Source organism: Panthera leo, chromosome C1 (genome assembly GCF_018350215.1).
Source record: "Panthera leo isolate Ple1 chromosome C1, P.leo_Ple1_pat1.1, whole genome shotgun sequence".
Classification (NCBI taxonomy): domain Eukaryota; kingdom Metazoa; phylum Chordata; class Mammalia; order Carnivora; family Felidae; genus Panthera; species Panthera leo.
In genome coordinates this window covers 181,920,360-181,942,138 of record NC_056686.1, presented here as the reverse complement: position 1 = coordinate 181,942,138, position 21,779 = coordinate 181,920,360, and the positions used below count along the sequence as shown (strand labels likewise).

The following is a 21,779-nucleotide window of genomic DNA, read 5'->3' as shown; positions in this document are numbered from 1 at the left end:
CACACAAATTGTGGCCAAATAGCCTTATGTTTTTAGTGGCCAACATACGGTTTCACAACCATGGTTTATCATCTTTCACATAGCCTGCCATAAGGGCCAATCTCATCTCCTAACCCTATAAGCTCCTTGAGCAGATGAGATGAGATTAACATTGACACGTTTTACATGTCTCTAGTGAGATCACTTAATTAAATCAGCTCTTTGGTTGCCAAGCCTAACTGGACTTCGTACCATTGAATCCAGTGGTCCTCATGTATGGTTGCATACTGGAATCACTGGGGAACTTAAAAGTATTGAAGCCTAGGACCTACTCCCTGAGATTCTGATCTAATTGCTCTGGGGTGCAAGCCTTGTCATGGGGAATTTTCCCCTTGCATTTTATAAATATACAGTAAAATTCATTTTACTGTGAATATGCATACCCTCACCATCCAAATTCCACAATTAATTTAAAAAAAATTTTTTTTTTTAATGTTTATTTATTTTTGAGACAGAGTGACACAGAGCATGAACGGGGGAGGGTCAGAGAGAGAGGGAGACACAGAATCTGAAACAGGCTCCAGGCTCTGAGCGGTCAGCACAGAGCCCGACGCGGGGCTCGAACCCATGGACTGTGAGATCATGACCTGAGCCGAAGTCAGACGCCCAACCGACTGAGCCACCCAGGCGCCCCACAATTAATTTTTTTAAACTTGCTCATCACATATCAATCCATCTATCAACTTCCTCTATCCATCAAAGTGTTTTTTCTTTTTCTGATTCATTTCCAAGTAAATGGCGACTATCATATACTGCCCTGCATGAGGTATTTAAAAAATTCCTCAATTTGTGATGTGTAGCTAAGGCTGTGAACCACTGATTTAGATTTCATTTAGCATTTCCACTGGAGTTGGGTATCAGTGGCCAGCTTCCTGCTCTGTAGGTACTATAGAGATAAAACACACAGGAACCAAAATAATAGTATCATCCCAGTCACTCAAGTCTATTGCCTTTGAGTCCCAATATCCAGGGTTATTTCTTTTTAAGAATGCTATAAAAATTCAGCAAAAAAGAGAGCATGAGCTCTCTAACATTCTTAGTGAGTGGCCATGCACAAAACAATCATAATACAACTTTCAATAGCTACAGAATGGGATCTGGTTTCACAATTTTAGTTTCAGTATTATATTACAGATATGTGAACAGCAATCACCTGATTTTACTTAATGAGGCAACAGACTTAGGAGGGTTCAAAAACTTGTCCAAAGTTAGAGAATTAGTAGAGCTAGGTCCTCTCAAAATCCATCATTTATTATATTTAGCTTGATAATTGGCATTAAAAAATTAGACAACACAAATCAGAAAATAAAATCTCATACCTGGAGTTTTCCCTTTTCATAGGCCAGTTTATTTTTACTCTCAGTAATTCTTCCCAAGACCTTTTCCACCTGCTGTTGAGCCAGCTGGGAAAGCAAACACAGGTATCAGTACCTTGGCAGAGAAAGGAACAACCATTTTCTGAACAAGCATTTATACTCTTATCATTTCTACAGTGATGAAACCAGGATTCATATTTATTTGTCTTTGCTGCCTCTTAGTTTTTCCCTACATAGCTGATCATAGTGGTAATATGCAACATTAAAGGATTGCTAGTGAAAGTATGAGTGCCTTAAATGTCCCAGAGTTTGTAGTTTTTTGCTTACTTATTCTAAGTTTACTTATTTATTTTGAGAGAGAGAGAGAGAGAGAGAGAGAGAGAGAGAGAGACAGCGCGTGCACATGAGCAGGCATGATCGGGGGAGAGGCAGAAAGAGAGGAAGAGAGAGAATCCCAAGCAGGGATGCGGGGCTTAGTTCCATGAACTGTGAGATCATGATGCCAGCCAAAACCAAGAGTTGGACGCTTAACAGACTGAGCCACACAGGCGCCCCTGTAGTTGCAATCCAACCCAGATGTGGGGTGGTTGTATCAGCGGTTGCAGATATGCAGTTTAAAGATTACACATTTCTTTAAGAAAACAGGAGCTGCAAATCATTACAACTGTGTAGACAGAAGACACTTCAGTTACCATGCAAGAGGGAGTAAAAAAAAATCTCTGAACAAAAGAAACATTTATTGGAAATTCCAATATTGTCTGATCAAGCACTCTACACAGTGTTATCCTGGAGAAACACTACTGAAGCCTCTATATTTCAAGAAATTACATATTTTATCATTCAAACAGCCTTTAATAATGACAGTTATTTTTTATATGTCTTTTTCCTCAGACTTTTTCAGAAAAAATAAGTATAAAATACAGTTTCATTTTGATTAAATTTTGGTCCTTGTTGGTACTCCAGTGATTGAATTTGGAGTGATTACATATTAGTGATTGAATATGGAAATTTTCACCTTCCATGATCTATTTCAGTGTTATATCTTAACAGCAGGACATACTGATATTTGCCTTATGTCAAAATCATCTTCACAAATAAACTGCAAGAATAATACACACAAAAGCAAATGTAACTGAGAACGCAAATTCTTTTTTTTTTTTTTTTAATGTTTATTTACTGTTGAAAGAGACAGAGACAGAGACAGAATGGGAGTGGGTTAGGGGCAGAAAGAGAGGGAGACAGAGATCTGAAGCAGGATCCAGGCTCCAAGCTGTCAGCACAGAGCCTGACGCAGGGCTCGAACTCACGAGCTGTGAGATCATGACCTGAGCTGAAGTTGGACACTCAACCAACTGAGCCACCCAGGTGCCCCAAGAGAACGCAAATTCTTAATCACATTGGCCAATAAGCTGCACTATGGATCATTTGCAGTAACTCTTTAGTGGGAAGTGTTATTAACGCTGGTAAATATCCTACATTGACATAATTACTATAGACCAGGAGGCCTTTTCAGCATTTAAATCCAAAGAATTTAGACTTGTTTTATGTTCAACTTTAGGCAAGTTAATAAAGATGTCAACATATGTAGAGATATGAATTTATACAAGAGATAATTCTCACCATCTCCAACACTGTTATAGCTATTCCTTAGTTACCACTTTGTAGTGCACTTTATTTCAAGTGTTATGAATATTTTCCAAATAAAAGCAAAAACACATTCCAAACTAGATTACTATGTAATAACATGTAACTCATTTCTTCTTGGGTTCAAAATACTTTCATGATAGCATATGTTCTACAAGAGGGTACACTAGTCTGGAGCATTGTTTTCCCTTTGGTAGTTGCCTTGGCCAGAAGAATTAGGCCATTTTAGACATTCTAGGCTTGATAAAAACCTATGGAAAAGCCATAAAGAGTGATTAGTTCTTCTATACAACCCACCCCCAATTATGCACATTCAATATAAAAATTTATATCCAATTTTTGGCATCAGTGGGTTAACCATTATGGCCCATCTAAGTGTTTGTCCTATCAGACCAGTATTTATTTCATACATAATTATACATATTCATACATTGTTTCTTAAACTTTCAATTTTAATCACTATATGTGGTTCCCACTAAGGCAAAGGAAATTATTTTTTTAAAGCATTCAGGTCAATAAAGTATTGGTTTCAAAATAAACTAAGGGTGGGGCTCCTGGGTGGCTCAGCAGACTAAGTGTCTGACATCGGCTCAGGTCATGATCTCACTGTTCGTGGGCTGGAGCCCTGCATCAGGCTCTGTGCTGATAAGGCGGAGCCTGGAGCCTGTTTCAAATTCTGTGTCCCCCCTCGCTCTTTGCCCCTCCCCCACTCACACTCTACCTCTCTCTCTCAAAAATAAATAAACATTAAAAAAATTAAAAAGCCAATTTGACAATAAGTTATATTTAATAAAAAAAATTTTTAATTAAAAAAAATTTTTTAAAAACCACACAAAATAACCTAACGGAAATATAGACTGTTATCAATAAATAGGAGGTTAGAACATATTACCATAAAATTAATCATCAATTAATTTTCTGTCAGTGTAACACATACAGTCCCCCTTTCCCACAATACTTTCTATTTTGGAAACTATGAGGTAAAAACATTCCATGGACACAACATTTGGGATAATGTTCTGACCAAGTCTTCAGCAAAATAAACAAGGATGGCCAATGATATTACAAAAACAAAACTATACCATAACCACAAAAGCATAGGTATTTAAAATTCAGTTCTAAGTTCTATAAATTGAGGTGCCCCATGTGCTATAAAGTGCAATATAAAATACCAAGAGCTAGATTTACACCTAAAATATGCTAGCTATAACAAACACTCAAAGATAACTTTGCTTGTCTTCTTGGAATATGAAGTCTTTTTTTTTTTCGCAGTAACTTAAATGATCTGGGTCTCTTATAAAAGATGTCCAGGAATTTTTTAAATAATGGCACTTTTTACCTCAACAAAGTTCCCTCTTTTAGGCAAAGGCATAAAGAAATTCCATTAATCTTTTAAATATACTTTAAAAATGATTTCCTCTTTGTTGATCACCTAAGAGAATGTTAACGCAGTGATAGTGTAAACTGTCTAAGCAAAATCAAAATGTGATATTTGACACAAGGTCACTTATTTAAATTCACAACAAACAGAAAAGAAATTGTTCCAGTTGTTCCAGTTGCTAAGGGAAAGCAGATGTTAAAGCAGTAGTTTAAATTATTGTGTCCAGATTATTTAAATAGGGCTTATATTTAAGAGAATCAACGGAAGACCAGAAATTAGGGAGCACTTAAATGAGTGAATATCTCAGATTCCGAGTTGTGGAAGGCCAGAGATTAACCTTTGCATAAAAAATCTTGGCAATATACTAAAAAGACCATTAATATGCAAGCAAAAGAGAAATTGGAGAATCACTTGAGAATTAGAATACCAAGAAAAATGCTAATTGTTAGAATATGCATTTTAACTGATATACAAAGATATCACTCCTTGGAAAAGCAGGAAGCAAACATAAAATTATCTTAAGAAATAAAAGGTAGGTTGACAAGGATCAATTGTAAGCCACAAAATGATTTCTAAAATCATTTTTAAAATTAAGATGAGCTGTGAAAGTTAGAAGGCTATTAGAGGAATACATGAAACCAAAAGATACTAGCATCTTGATAAAGCTATTTTATGAGCAGATTGTAAGCAGGGAGTTTTTTGAAGATTTTATTTTTAAGTAATTTCCACACCCAAAGTGAGGGTTCAAACTCACAACCTTGAGATTGAGTTGCATGCTCTACTAAGACAGGCACCCCTGTATGCAGGGATTTTATTCAAAATATTTAACAACTGGTTTGCATGGGCCACAGCAAACTGAGCCAACTTGGACACCTACATGAGTGTGCACTGAATGTCATCCTAGTTGTAAGAAATACTACATTTAATTCACGGTTTAATTTCAAATCATTGAAGTCCTGGTTGCATAGGGAACTATACTTCTGTCTAGTGCTACTGTTTGAAAATGTATGTTTCAAATCCAAAAGAAGGGGCACCCGGGTGGCTCCATCAGACTCTTGCTTTCAAATCAGGTCATGATCTCACAGTTCGTGGGATTGAGCCCCATGTCGGGCTATGCACTCAGCTTAAAAAAAAAAATCCATTTGGATCATTTCTCACTGTGGTTCCCTGCATAACTGACTATAGTAATAGACTTAAATTATACCATCATTAAAGGCTGAAATAATAAAAATAAGCCCAAAATTGGTGTGAAGAAGAGAATAATGTTTATACATGTATTAAGTATGCTAGGCACTGTGATGGGTACTTTACGCACAATATGATATTTAATTCTCATGCACTGGTAAGACAGACGTGACCCTCCTTGTGTTCTACTAAATCTTTCTAAAATACCTATTATGGGAGTGCCTGGGTGGTTCAGTCGGTTGGGCGACTGACTTCACTCAAGTCATGATCTCACAGATTGTGCTGACAGTTCAGAGCCTGGAGCCTGCTTAGAATTCTGTGTCTCCTCTCTCTCTGCTCCTCCCCCACTCTCATTCTGTCTCTCTCCTTCAAGAATAAATAAACATTAAAAAACTAAAAAAAAATTTTTAAATACCTATTATGTATTAGGTGCTATGCTAGGCAAGGGAGTGTAAAGATGAGTAACTATGGCTCTTGCATTAGAAGACAGTGAAGGCAGATGCATCAACAGGTCAATTTCTAATTCACAAAGCTACCATTTTGATATGTGCAGACACAGTGTGCTGTGATTAAGGGAGATCTCCTTAGCCCCAAGGGCCATAGGGTTTAAGCCCTGCCCAGGCCACACAGTAAATGGAACCTTGAGGGTCGAAACCAGGTCTAACTTCAAATCTGTGGTGTGGCCTACACAACATACACTCATAAGCATATCTCCAAAAACCAGTAACAGATTATACTAGAAAGGTAACTCGTATTGAGAATTTCAAGTGTGAATTCCCAAAGAACAAACATACACTGCCAGCACTGAACGGTGATAAGTTTAATGATATTGCTGAGATTAAAAACCAAACAAATACTGACATCTCAACCTCATTTCTCAAGACTCATACAGCCAACTGGAGGACTTCCAGGCAGGCCTGGTCAGAGAAAATTCTATGTGGAGACAGAACTACAAGCTGGACCTGAGGTGTGGTTTATCATTGGGAGACCTTAAGAGGTGTGGTGAGAAAGCAAGAATCAACACTGACAAAATCATTAGCAGGATCTGTCAAAGTCACTAATAGGGTAAGGCCACAGGCCTACTCACTGGCAGGGGGGCACTGAAAGAATCAGAGAGACTGAGATGTAGTCTTCCAGAAAGACCAGGAGCCAGTAGGCTGATAAGTCTAGCTGATACATGGCCAACAAGCAGAGGACATGGATAAATCTTTAATCTTGGGAAGGGAGGGTTGGTCTGAGATAGTACCAGGAGCTAGAGCTAATGCACCTTGTTGCTATAAGAGGAACTTAAAAGCCTTTTTTCTGGGACAGTTCAAATACTAAAAATTCAATAAATGTTAGTTATCTGCTACATGCTTTAATGTTAACTTACTAAATCCTCCAACAACCTCCTAATAATGGTATTACTTCCCCCACTTTGACAGATTAAGAAACTGAGGCTCAGAGAGGTTAAGGCTCATACTCGAGGTCATAGCCAAAATTGAAATGCCGGCCGTCTGGCTCTAAGGCCATGAAAATGTATTAGATTATTCTCTAGGATTTCACAATTGAAGTAATGTGCAGCTTATGACAGAGTCTGAAAGAATTTAACTCAGATCAAGACAGACTCACACCAGGGTCTTCTATGCAGTTTTCAAAGGTGATTTGCATGTTATAGAAGCAGTAACTAATTCTTTTTCAAGTACTCAAAAGCACACAGGAAACTTACTAGCTGCTTAACAGAATGAGAATCTCTTTAAATATCCTCCACTTAGAGATGGTCTAAACTCTACCATTTATTTGTATTGCACTGACTGTGTCAAACAGCTTTTAGAAATCGTACTTATTACTGATTGCCTAATGGAAATGTCAAAAAAGCAAAAGAAAAATACAGCCTTCTGCCTCATAATTTATGGAATAGGAAGTATTTTAAAACATTAGAAATATTCATGCTTTTCAGTATTATAGATCATCTGTGGAGGCAGATGTTTATTAGCTGCCTTAAATTCTTGTTTTATTAATCTTTTACTGTTTGAGCACTTGTAGGGCTCTCTGCCATAGTCAGCCCAAGTTATTCAGGACTAAATGATAATTATTAAAACACAAATGAAGAAAATCCATCTCCTAACTTCTGATTTTTTATTTTAAATTTTTTTTTTTAACGTTTTATTTATTTTTGAGACAGGGAGAGACAGAGCAAGAACAGGGGAGGGTCAGAGAGAGGGAGGCACAGAATCTGAAACAGGCTCCAGGCTCTGAGCTGTCAGCACAGAGCCCGATGCGGGGCTCAAACTCACAGACCGCGAGATCATGACCTGAGCCGAAGTCGGCCGCTTAACCGACTGAGCCACCCAGGCGCCCCTAACTTCTGATTTTTTAAAACACACTAGTCATTAATTCCTAATTTAGACTGACCTTTATATACCCACCTCATTGTAATCAGAAGGGACTTGCTGAAGTTCTAGGGAAGCCATTTGTTCTGACAGGTGCTTATTCTTTTCCTCTAGAGTCTGTAGGTTGTGGGTCAATGTATTTATGTCTACCTTTGAAACACAAAAGGAGAAAAGAAATCTATTTATGCCAGATCCAAAAGCATTATCTTGCTTTTAAAATGACATTTGTGGGGAGCCTGGGTGGCTCAGTTGGTTGGGTGTCTGACATCGGCTCAGGTCATGATCTCGCGGTCCGTGGGTTTGAGCCCCGCGTCAGGCTCTTTGCTGACAGCTCAGAGCCTGGTGCCTGCTTTGGATTCTGTGTCTCCCTCTCTCTCTGCCCCTCCCCTGCTCAAGCTCTGTCTCTCTCAAAAATAAGCAAACATTTAAAAAATTTTTTTAAATGACATTTGTAATTGTAAGATAGCAGTTATTGTATGAACATGTTATCCTGTGTCTAAATGCAGGGATTTGTAGTCTGACAGCTCTGAGAATTCTTTTAAACTTTTTTTCCTTTTCTTTTACATTTTTTCAGCTTTTCTAGTCTTCAGAAGGAGGATTGTGACAAATTACCTAATTCACATATACTAGAAGTAGAAGTCCTTCTGGTACTTGATATTTACTTAAATATTAATTTAAGCTAATGAATACAAATGCAGAAGGCCTCCTCAAAAATACTAGTAAAATGAATCCTACAATATATAAAAAGGATAACAAACCAGGACCAAGTTTATCCCAGTAATACAAACCTTGTTGAACACCCGAAATTAATTAGTAGACTATAATATATAGAAGAAAAACTATAATGGCAATTTATATAGATGCAGAAAAAGCATTTCACAAAATTCAACATTTATGATAAAAACTCAGCAATCTGGAAAGGGAACCATCTCTACCTGATCAAGTGTATCTATAAAACACCTACAATTAATATCATTTATTAAAATTTTTTTAATGTTTATTTAATTTTTGAAGGGGAGAGAGAGAGAGACCGAGAGAGAGAGACAAAGTGTGAGCATGGGAGGGGCAGAAAAGAGGGAGACACAGAATCCAAAGCAGGCGCCAAGCCGCCAGCACAGAGCTGGACACGGGGCTTGAGCTCACGAGCTGTAAGATCATGACCTGAGCCAAAGTCAGATGCCCATCTGACTGAGCCACCCAGGAGCCCCTACAATTAATATCTTAAAAGTGAAAGACCTGAATGTTTCTCTGTAACACTGGGAAAAAAGCAAGGATATCTGCACCTTATCAGCAATAAGGTAAGAAAAAGTATAGAAGGCATAGAGATTGGAAATGGAGAAATAAAAATCTCTACTTATAACAAATATGATTGCCTACATAGGAAATCCCAAAAAATTTACAAAAAAGATACTAGAATAAGTGACTTCAGTAAGGTTGAAGGATATGAGGATGCAACTCTATTGTATTTTTATATACTAGCAACAAACAATTGGAAATTGATATTTCTTAAAAGTGTACCATTTGTAATAGTACCAAAACCCATGAAATTATTTGGTACAAATCTAAAATATGTCCAATGTTTAATATGCTCAAAACAAAATACTGATAAGAGAAATTAAAAACCTAAATAAAATGGAGAGATATGTCATGTTCATGTATGAGATTCAATATTGCTAAAATGTCAATTCTTTTTTCTTGTAATTCATTTGTTTTTTAATTTATATCCAAGTTAGTTAGCATATAGTGCAACAATGATTTCAGAAGTAGATTCTTTAATGCCCCTTACCCATTTAGCCCAACTCCCCTCCCAAACCTCTCGAGCAACCCTGTTTGTTCTCTATAATTAAGAGTCTTTTATGTTTTGTCTCCCTCCCTGTTTTTATATTATTTTTGCTTCCCTTCCCTTATGTTCATCGGCTTTGTATCTTAAATTCCTCATATGAGTGATATCGTATGTTTGTCTTTCTCTAATTTCGCTTAGCATAGTTTCATCCACGTAGTTGCAAGTGGCAAGATTTCATTCTTTTTGATTGCTGAGTAATACTCCATTGTGTACACATAGCACATCTTCTTTATCCATTCATCCATCGATGGACATCTGGGTTCTTTCCATACTTTGGCTATTGTCGATACCACTGCTATAAACATCAGGTGCATGTGCCCCTTCAAAACAGCACACCTGTACCCTTGGTTAAATATCTAGTAGTGCAATTGCTGGGTTGCAGGGTAGTTCTATTTTTTTTTAATTTTATTTTTTATTTTTTAATATTTACATCCAAATTAGTTAGCATATGGTACAATGATTTCAGGATTAGATTCCTTAGTGCCCCTTACCCATTTAGCCCATCCTCCCTCTCACAATCCCTCCAGTAACCCTCAGTTTGTTCTCCATATTTATGAGTCTCTTCTGTTTTGTCCTCCTCCCTGTTTTTATATTATTTTTGTTTCCCTTCCCTTATGTTCATCTGTTTTTTCTCTTAAAGTCCTCATATGAATGAAGTCATATGATTTTTGTCTTTCTCTGGCTAATTTCACTTAGCATAATACCCTCCAGTTCAATCCATGTAGTTGCAAATGGCAAGATTTCGTTCTTTTTGATTGCCAAGTAATACTCCATTGTATATATATATACCACATCTTCTTTATCCATTTATCCATCGATGGACATTTGGGCTCTTTCCATACTTTCGCTATTGTTGATAGTGCTGCTATAAACATGGGGGTGCATGTGTCCCTCTGAAACAGCACAACTGTATCCCATGGATAAATACCTAGTAGTGCAATTGCTGGGTCGTAGGGTAGTTCTATTTTTAATTTTTTGAGGGACCCCCATACTATGTTCCAGAGTGGCTGCACCAGTTTACATTCCCACCAGCAGTGCAAAAGAGATCCTCTTTCTTTGCATCTTTGCCAACATCTGTTGTTGCCTGAGTTGTTAAAGTTAGTTACTCTGACAGGTATGAGGTGGTATCTCAGTGTGGTTTTGATTTGTACTTCCCTGATGATGAGTGATGTTGAGCATTTTTTCAGGTGTCGGTTGGCCATTTGGATGTCTTCTTTGGAGAAGTGTCTATTCATGTCTTTTGCCCATTTCTTCACTGGATTATTTGTTTTTGAGGTGTTGAATTTGGTAAGTTCTCTATAGATTTTGGATACTAACCCTTTATCTGATAAGTCACTTGCAAATATATTCTCCCATTCCATCAGTTGCCTTTTAGTTTTGCTGATTGTTTCCTTCACTGTGCAGAAACTTTTATTTTGATGAAGCCCCAATAGTTCATTTTTGCTTTTGTTTCCCTGGCCTCCAGAGATCTGTTAAGTAAGAGGTTGCTGCAGCCAAGTTCAAAGAGGTTTTTGCCTGCTTTCTCCTCTAAGATTTTCATGGCTTCCTGTCTTATGTTCAGGTCTTTCAACCATTTTGAGTGTATTTTTGTGTATGGTATAAGAAAGTGGTCCAGGTTCATTTTTTGGCATGTCACTGTCCATTTTCCCAGTACCATTTTCTGAAGATATTCTTTCCTGCGTGGTCAAAGATTAGTCAGCTATATGTTTGTGGGCACATTTCTAGGTTCTCTATTCTGTTCCACTGAGTGTCTGTTTTTGTGCCAGTACCATACTGTCTTGATGATTATAGCTTTGTAATACAGCTTGAAGTCCGGGATTGTGATGCCTCCAGCTTTGGTTTTCTTTTTCAAGATTTACTTTGGCCATTTGGGGTCTTTTCTGGTTCCGTACACACTTTAGGATTGTTCTTTTCTAGCTCTGTGAACAATGCTGGTGTTATTTTGATAGAGATTGCTCAATTCTCTTTAATCTCAATGAAAACTGTGTAGGTCTGGACCAGGGTCCACTCTGTGGTGGGCTATGGGGCTAGAAAAAAATGTCCTAGAAGAAACACGAGAGAGAGTTCTTCAAGTTGAAATAAAAAGGGATTAGATAATAACTGAAATTCACATAAAGAAATAAATCGTACAGCTGCTACAATAAAGGTAGCAATATAGGTATATATAAAAGAGTGTTTTCTTGTTTTGGTTTTTAAATGTTTATTTATTTTGAGAGAGAAAGGGAGAGAGAGAATCCCAAGTAGACTCTGCGCTGTCAGTGCAGAGCCTGACACAGGGCTTGATCTCATGAACCGTGACATCATGACCTGGGCTGAAATCAAGTTAGGCGCTTAACTGACTGAGCCACCCAGACACCCCTAAAAGGTGTTTGTATACGTATTTTTTTGTTTGTAACTTTCTTGGTTACCCATAATGCAAAAATATACAGTAAAAGAAAGAATAAGAGAATTAAAATAGTGCACCAGAAATATCTACTTAACACAGAAAAAGACAGTAATGGAGACAGGAACAAAAAGCATATAAGACATAAAAAACAAAGAGTAAAGTAGCAAATGTAAATCCTATCTTATCAGTAATTATGTTAAATATAAAAAGATTAAACACTCCACCAAAAAAAGCAGAGATAGGCAGAATGCATTTTTTAAAAGATCCAACTGTATGCTATTTATAAGAGACACACTTTAGATTCAAAGACACAAATGGGTTGAAAGTAAAACAATGGAAAAAGGTATATCATGTAAACAATAACCTGAAAAGAGCTGAAGGAGCTATATTAACATCAGACAAAACTACATTAAGACAAAAAATGTGTGAGACAAAGAAGACTAGTATAATATAATGGTTTATAAGAAATATGTTTGAAAAAAATTAAAAAAATTAAAAAAAAGAAATATGTTTGGTCTTTCAGGTGACCAAAATACATTTCTCAGATATATGTGGTCTTCATCCACAGTTCCCTGAAAACATTTCAGAGCCATAATGGTGAAATGGGTGTCCTGTTAATAAAGAAGGAAACTTTTGAACCCCACCCAAGGGTGGGGGCTGATTGCCAGGAGGACCAACCAAGTGATTAGGGGGTTGGACCTTTCAGTCCTCGTCCCTAACCTCCAGGGAGGAAAGAGGGCTGAAGAATGAATCATCCAATGGCCAATGACCTAGTCAATCATAACTGTGCAGTGAAGCCTCTATGAAACCCCCAAAGGACTGGGTTCCAAGAGCTCCTGAGTTGGTGAATACATGGAAATTGGAGAGAGTGGTATGCCTAGAGAGGGCATAGAAACTTGTTGTCCTTTTTCCATACCTCACCCTATGTATTTCTTCATCTGGCTGTTGATTTGTATCATTTATCATATCCTTTAATAAACTAGTAAGCACGTTTCCCCGAATACTGTAAGCCACTCTTGCAAATTAAAAGAATCTAAGGAGAAGGTTGTTGGAACCTCCAATCTATAGTCAATAGGTCCGAAGCACAAGAGCCTGGAGCTCATGAGTGGCATCTGAAGTGGGAGGTCAGGGGTGGGAGAAGTCTTGTAGGACTGAACCCATAATCTGTGAAATCTAATGCTATCTCTGGGTAGACACTGTAAGAATTGAGTTGAATTCTCAGACACCCTGCTGGTATCCAAAAACTGCTCAGTGTTGTGGGGTGGGGGGGCACCCCTGCTGTGTTAGAATTGGGTCTAAGAGCCTAAGAGAGATATTATATATTGAAAAAATGGTCAGTCCATCAAGATATAACATTTATAAATATATATGCCTCTAACAACAACAGAGTCCCAATACAAATGAAGCAAAAACTAATAGAAGTGAAGAGAGAAATAAATGATTCAACATAGCTGGCGACTTCAATATCCCACTTTCAATAATGAACAGAACAATTAGAAGATCATAGAGGAGACAGATGACTTTAACAACACTATAAAGCAACTGGACATCTATAGAACACTCTTCCCAACAATAGCAGAATACTCAATTTTTGAGTATTTTTCTCAATTGCAATTGCAACATTCTCCACAATGTACCATGTTAGGCCACAGGACAACTCTCAATAAATCTGAAAGGACTGGAATTATATAAAGTGTGTTCTCCAACCATAATGAAATAAAATTAGAGATTAATAGAAGAAGGAAATTTGGGAAAGTCACATATATGAGAAAATTAAACAAAAAACTTGTAAATAACCAATTAGCCAAAAATCAAATCACAAAAGTAGTTAATACTTTGGGATGAATGAAAATGAAAACACGACAAAATGTACGGTATGCAGCTAAAGCAGCGCTTAAAGGGAAATTTATAGCTGTAGAAAACTATGTTAAAAAAGAAAAAAATAAACCAACAACCTAAGCTGCTATCTTATTTTTTTTTTAATTTTTTTTTTAACGTTTATTTATTTTTGAGACAGAGAGAGACAGAGCATGAACAGGGGAGGGTCAGAGAGAGAGGGAGACACAGAATCTGAAACAGGCTCCAGGCTCTGAGTGGTCAGCACAGAGCCTGACGCGGGGCTCGAACTCACGGACCGCGAGATCATGACCTGAGCCAAAGTCGGACGCTTAACCGACTAAGCCACCCAGGCGCCCCCTAAGCTGCTATCTTAAAAAAACTAGAAAGAGCAAATTAAACCCAAGCAACCAGAAGGAAGAAAATAATGAGGATTAAAGCAGAAACAAGAGAATAGAAAAATAAGAGACAGTCAGTAAAACCAAAAGTTGGTTCTTTGAAAAGATGAACAAAATTGACAAACCTTAAACTGTATTAACAAAAAAAAAAAAAGAAAGAAAGCAAAAAGGAGAGAGAAAGAAAGATCCAAATTACTAAAGTTAGGAATGAAAGAAGGAACATTATATTGAACTGAAAGAAATGAAGAAAAGGAGCTACTATGAACAATTGTATGCCAATATATTAGACAGCCTAGATAAATGGTAAAATTCTTAGAAAGGCCAAAACTATTGAAATTAACTAAAAAAATAAGTGGGAATTGTGAATAGATCTCTAACAAGTCATTGAATCAATAATAATAATAATTAAAAACAAATAAAACAAAAAATTCCCCACAAAGAAAAACCTAGAACCAGATGGCTTCTGGTGAATTTTATAAAACATTTAAAGATGAATTAGCACCAGTGCCTCAAAAACTCTTCCCAAAAATAGAAGGGGTGGGAACACTTACCAAATCATTTTAAGAGACCAGTATTGCCTGGATACTAAACCCAAAGTCATCACAAGAAAACTAGAGAACAATATCCCTTGTTTATAACAATTCAAAAATCCTCAACAAGCAAGCCAAATGAAACAACATAAAAGGATTATACATCATGAGCAAGTAAAATTCATCCCCCAAATGAGAACTTGGTTCAATATTTGAAATCAACCAATGTAATATACCATAGTAATAAAGGACAAAATCTACAAGATTATCTTGATAGATATAGAATATGCAATTGACAAAATTCAACATACTTTCATGATAAAAACTCTCCAAACCAGGAATAGAAGGAAATTTTCTCATCCTGATAAAGGGTGTTTAGAAAAAGCCCACAGCTAATATCATACTTCATGGTGACAGACTGAAAGCTTTCCCAAGATGAGGAACAAGACAAGGATGTCTGTCTGCTCTCACCATTTCTATTCAGTGTTGTATTGGAGATTCTATCCAAGGCAATTACACAAGGGGGAAAAAAAAAAGAAGAAAGAAAGAAAAGACAGGAAAATATGAAAGGGAGAAATAAAACTATCTCTATTTGCAGATGACACATTCTTATATAGAAAAAATATATTGAGGGGCGCCTGGGTGGCTCAGTCGGTTAAGCGTCCGACTTCAGCTCAGGTCACGATCTCACACTCCGTGGGTTCGAGCCCCGCATTGGGCTCTGGGCTGATGGCTCAGAGCCTGGAGCCTGCTTCCGATTCTATGTCTCCCTCTCTCTGCCCCTCCCCCATTCATGCTCTGTCTCTCTCTGTCTCAAAAATAAATAAACGTTACAAACATATGGCCAACTCATCTTTGACAAAGCAGGAAAGAACATCCAATGGAAAAAAGACAGTCTCTTTAACAAATGGTGCTGGGAGAACTGGACAGCAACATGCAGAAGGTTGAAACTAGACTACTTTCTCACACCATTCACAAAAACAAACTCAAAATGGATAAAGGACCTGAATGTGAGACAGGAAACCATCAAAACCTTAGAGGAGAAAGCAGGAAAAGACCTCTCTGACCTCAGCCATAGCAATCTCTTACTCGACACATCCCCAAAGGCAAGGGAAGTAAAAGCAAAAGTGAATTGCTGGGACCTTATGAAGATAAAAAGCTTCTGCACAGCAAAGGAAACAACCAACAAAACTAAAAGGCAACCAACGGAATGGGAAAAGATATTTGCAAATGACATATCGGACAAAGGGCTAGTATCCAAAATCTATAAAGAGCTCACAAAACTCCACACCCGAAAAACAAATAACCCAGTGAAGAAATGGGTAGAAAACATGAATGGACACTTCTCTAAAGAAGACATCCAGATGGCCAACAGGCACATGAAAAGATGTTCAACGTCGCTCCTTATCAGGGAAATACAAATCAAAACCACACTCAGATATCACCTCACGCCAGTCAGAGTGGCCAAAATGAACAAATCAGGAGACTATAGATGCTGGAGAGGATGTGGAGAAACGGGAACCCTCTTGCACTGTTGGTGGGAATGCAAACTGGTGTAGCCGCTCTGGAAAGCAGTGTGGAGGTTCCTCAGAAAATTAAAAATAGACCTACCCTATGACCCAGCAATAGCACTGCTAGGAATTTACCCAAGGGATACAGGAGTACTGATGCATAGGGGCACTTGTACCCCAATGTTTATAGCAGCACTCTCAACAATAGCCAAATTATGGAAAGAGCCTAAATGTTCATCAACTGATGAATGGATAAAGAAATTGTGGTTTATATACACAATGGAATACTATGTGGCAATGAGAAAAAATGAAATATGGCCTTTTGTAGCAACGTGGATGGAACTGGAGAGTGTGATGCTAAGTGAAATAAGCCATACAGAGAAAGACAGATACCATATGGTTTCACTCTTATGTGGATCCTGAGAAACATAACAGAAACTCATGGGGGAGGGGAAGGAAAAAAAAAAAAAAAAAAAGAGGTTAGAGTGGGAGAGAGCCAAAGCATAAGAGACTGTTAAAAACTGAGAACAAATTGAGGGTTGATGGGGGGTGGGAGGGAGGGGAGGGTGGGTGATGGGTATTGAGGAGGGCACCTTTTGGGATGAGCACTGGGTGTTGTATGGAAACCAATTTGACAATAAATTTCATATATTAAAAAAATAAAATTAAATTAAATAAAATTAAATAAAATTTAAAAAAAAGAAAAAAAAAGAAAAAAATATATTGATTGCAATACTCCCTTAATTGAGATACAGATTCAATACAAACTCTATCAAAATTTCAGCTGCCCTTTTTTTGCAGAAAATTAAAAGCTGATCCTAAAACTCATATAGAAATATAAGTATCCAGAATTGTCACAATAATCTTAACAACAACAAAAAAAGGCTCTTGCATCTTGATTTCAACACTTACTACAAAACTACAGTAATCAACACTGTGTGGTTTGGGCATAAGGAAAGACATAGAAACCAGTGTAACAGAATTGAAAGTCCAGAAATAAATTCATACATCTATGGTAAATTGGGTTTTGACTAAGGAGCCAACACTATTCAAGAGAAAGAACAGCTCTGCAACAAATAGTGCTGGGACAATTGGATATCCACAGATAAAATAATGAAGTTGAACCTCTACCTCAACCCATATATAAAATTAACTCAAAATGGATCAAAGACCTAAATGTAATATGAAAAACTGTAAAATTCTTAGAATAAAAAAATGTTAATCTTTGTGATCTTGGATTAGGCAACAGTTTCCCAGTTTCTTTGATTTTGTAACATCAAAGCACAGACAACCAAAAAAATAAATAAGTAAACTGAATGTCAAAAAATCTAAAAATTTAAAAACAGAACCCATAGTGGGTGCCTGAGTGGCTCAGTCAGTTGAACATCCAACTCTTGATTCTGGCTCAGGTTATGATCCTAGGGTCATGGGATTGGGCCCTGCATCAGGCTCCGGGCTGAGCATGGAGCCTGCTTAAGATTCTCTTTCTTTCCCTCCCTCCTTCCCTCTCTCTCTTTCTCTCTCTCTCTCTGTCCCTCTGCCCTTCTCCCCTGCTTGCGCTCTTTCTTAAAAAAAATAAAAAATAAAAAACAGAACTCATAGAATGGGAGAAAAATATCTGCAAATCACAAATCTGATAAGGAGCTACCATCCAGAATGTATAAAGAACTCCTACAACTGAACAATTAAAAAACAACCCAGTTTACAATGGGCAACTGATCTAAATAGACATTTCTCCAAAGAAGATATACAAATGGCCAATAAGCACATAAAAAGAGGCTCAACATCTTTAGTTGTTAGTCATTAGGGAAATGCAAATCAAAATCACAACAAGGTACCATTTTCACAACTACTAGGATGGCTATTATTAAAAAACAAAAAAATAAAAAAGTTGGTAAGGATGTGGAGAAATTGGAATCTTTGTACATTGCTGGTGGGAATGTAAAATAGTTTGGCACTGTGGACAACAGTCTGGTGGTTCCTCAGAAACTTAAAACAAAATTACCATATGGCCCAGCAATTCCATTCCTTGCTATGTATCTCAAACAAATACATGCACAACACATATGTACATTTATAGCAGCACTAATCACAACAGCTCAAAGGTGCAAACAATGCAAGTGTCTATCAACAGATGAACAGATCAACAAAACAAATTGTGGTATGTGTATATATACATCATACACACACACTGTGAATATTACTCAACTGTAAAAGGGAGTAAAAGGGTATGGATTACTGAAATGTACAAAAACATGAATTAACCTCAAAAATATTATGCTAAGAAGCCAGACACAAAAGATCACTTATCGTATGATTACATTTACATGAAATATCCAGATAGGCAGATCCATACAGACAGAATGCAGATTGGTTGCTGTCAGGGGCGAGAAGAAAGAGGGAAATGATTACCTACTGGGTATGGGGTTTCCTTCTGGGTGATGAAAATGTTTTGGAACTAGACAGAGGTGGTGGTTACATAACATTGCAAATATATATAAAGCTACTGAATTGTTCCCTTTAAAGTGTTTGATTTTTTATTATGTGAATTTCAGCTTAATTAAAAAAACACCGTGAGATACTTCATACCCACTTGGATGGGTATATTAATTTTTTAAAAAGCAGACAATAACAAACGTAGGTGAAAATGTGAAAATATATGAATCTTCATACACTGCTGGTGAGATTGCAAAATGGTGCAGCCACTTTGTAAAACACTTTGGTAGCTTCTCAAAATGATAGTTATCATATGACCCAGTTTTACTCCTAAAGATATGCTTACACACACAAAAATTGTATGCAAATGTTCACTGCATTATTCTTCACAGCCAGAAATTGGGAACAACCAAATCTCTATCAACTGATGAATGGCTGAGTCAAGTTTGGTGCAGTCACACAATGTAATATTATTCCGTCATTAAAAGGAATGAAATATTGACATTTACTACTATTTCAAGGACATACCTTGAAAACATCATACCTAGTAAAGAGGCAAGACCCAAAAGGCCACATACTATTTTATGTTATTTATATGAAATGGGAGAATAAACACATTCATAGAGACAGAAAGTACAATAGTTGCCAGGGGTTGGGGGCAGGGCAGAATGGAGAGTGAATGCTAATGGGTACCAGGTTTTGTTTTGGTGATAAAAAGGTTCTAGAATTAGATAATGATGATGTTTGCACAGACTTGTGAATATACTAAGAAATCACTCAATTGTATATTTTAAGAAGGTGAATTTATCATATACTAATTATCTCAATACAAAGGATTAGAACAATCAATCCATCTGAAAATAAAATGAACCTTGAACTATACCTTTTATGATATCCAAAATTAACTAGAAATGGGTCATAGCCCTGATCTAAAACCCAAAACTATAAACGTCTAGAGAGCAAAAAAGAAAATCTTTGTGACCTTAGGTCAGGCAAAAACTTCTTAGATATGATCCAAAATTAAAAGTATGACACAAAAAATATGATCCAAAAATTTAAAAATTCATAAGTTGGATTTCATCAAAATGTAAAACTTCTGTTCTTTGAAAGAGCACGAAAAAATAAGGCATAAAGTGGAAGAAAAATATGTAAAGCACATATAAGATTTGTACATATACAAAGAATAAGAAATTTTTTTTTTTTAACATTTATTTATTTTTGAGACAGAGAGAGACAGAGAATGAACGGGGGAGGGTCAGAGAGAGGGAGACACAGAATCTGAAACAGGCTCCAGGCTCTGAGCTGTAAGCACAGAGCCCGACGTGGGGCTTGAACTCACGGACCACGAGATCATGACCTGAACCGAAGTCGGCCGCTTAACTGACTGCGCCACCCAGGCGCCCCAAGAATAAGAATTTTTTACATAAGAATCATACAAGACTGTTTTACAATCTCTAGAAAAAAAACAACAGTAAGAAAATAATAAGAAAAACTGAATTAAAAGTGGTTAAAAGATTTGAAGAGACACTTCAAGTTGTGGATGACAAGCAGAGGAAAAGATGCTCAATATTATTAATCACTAGAGAAATGCAAATTACAGCCACAATAATACACCCCCCTATGCCAGTCAGAATGGCTAAAACTAAAAGGACAAACAATACCAAGAGCTGGTGAGAATGCAGAGAAAATGATGGGAAGGCAAGATAGTACAGATTCTTTGGAAAACAGTCAAATGGTTTATTATTATGTCAAACATATATTTACCATAGGATCTAGAATTCCAAATTCTGTTAAGTAGCCAAGAGAAATAAAAATACATGTTCATATTTGAATATTTATACAGGCTTTATTCATAACTGCCAAAATTTACCATCTCAAATGTCCTTCAAATGGGTAAAGAAATTGTGGTATATCCATATAATCGAACACAAACAACTGATACATATGACAGCATGGATGAACTTCAGATACCTTATGCTAAATAAAAGAAGCCAGACTTAAAATGCTGCATGTTGTATGATTCCATTTATGATATTCCGGGAAAGGCATAACCAAAGGAGCAGAAAAGCAGATCCATGGTTGTCAAGGGATGGAAGTGGAAGAAGAGGTTGATTACAAAGAGGCACGAGGGGCCTCCCTGAGGTGATAGAAGTGTTCTGTATTTTCATTGTGATGATAGTTATATAATTGTATGTGTTTGTCAAAACTCACAGAACTGTACACTAAAAAAAAAGTGAATTTCACTATGCATATTATAACTTAATAGGTCTGACTTTAGAAAAACATAGCTTTACAATGAATACACATTTGAAAAATATCAAATTAGGCAAAAAAAAAAAAAAAAAAAAAAAGGACCCTGTATAAGCATGATCACTTGGCCTGATATAATTTCCCTAATGAACAAATATCTTTTAGCCCCATGAACTTACATTTAGGTTATGCTCAGACAAATGAAATCAGACAAGCAAAATGATGCTATGTTTTTGTTTTATTTTAATAAGAATTATATTGTGTCTCTGGCCATTCTATCTTATTAGAACACAGAAAAGAGTATCTCACAGATGAAGTGACAGGTGCTAATAGGTACTTAGGAAGCCCAATTGGCTTTAGGAAACAAAAAACCCAGCTCTGTCAGCAATTATCTCTTTGCCTCCCACAGGACCATTAGCTCACTCTCAAGGGACTTCCTGGCTAAAATACTCAGTAACACTAGGGCCAGAGGTGGTCATGACTCACTGGCAAACGCCAGATCTCAACAAGTGCTCCCTGGAAGCAGCCTTGTGCCACAGTGCCTGGAGTGCTGAGTCGCATCCAGCCCAGGGGCTTCTTTGTCCTTCCACATCTTGGTATTCAACAAAATAACCCATCTCCTCAGTAAGATAAGCTGATACAGGAGGCAGAG

General features: G+C 37.0%; 1 protein-coding gene across 7 annotated transcripts in view; it reads right to left on the bottom strand.

The window, feature by feature from the left end:
• CCDC150 (coiled-coil domain containing 150) overlaps nucleotides 1–21,779 on the bottom strand; it is an 87,205-nt gene that overhangs the window by 29,837 nt on the left and 35,589 nt on the right. For all 7 annotated transcript variants that reach the window (XM_042949544.1, XM_042949545.1, XM_042949546.1 and 4 more), the window contains 2 exons: nucleotides 7,974–8,087; nucleotides 1,359–1,442 (listed from right to left, as the gene is read on the bottom strand). In XM_042949544.1, the coding sequence (XP_042805478.1) occupies nucleotides 1,359–1,442; nucleotides 7,974–8,087 (198 nt within the window). The remainder of the gene's footprint in view (nucleotides 1–1,358; nucleotides 1,443–7,973; nucleotides 8,088–21,779) is intronic.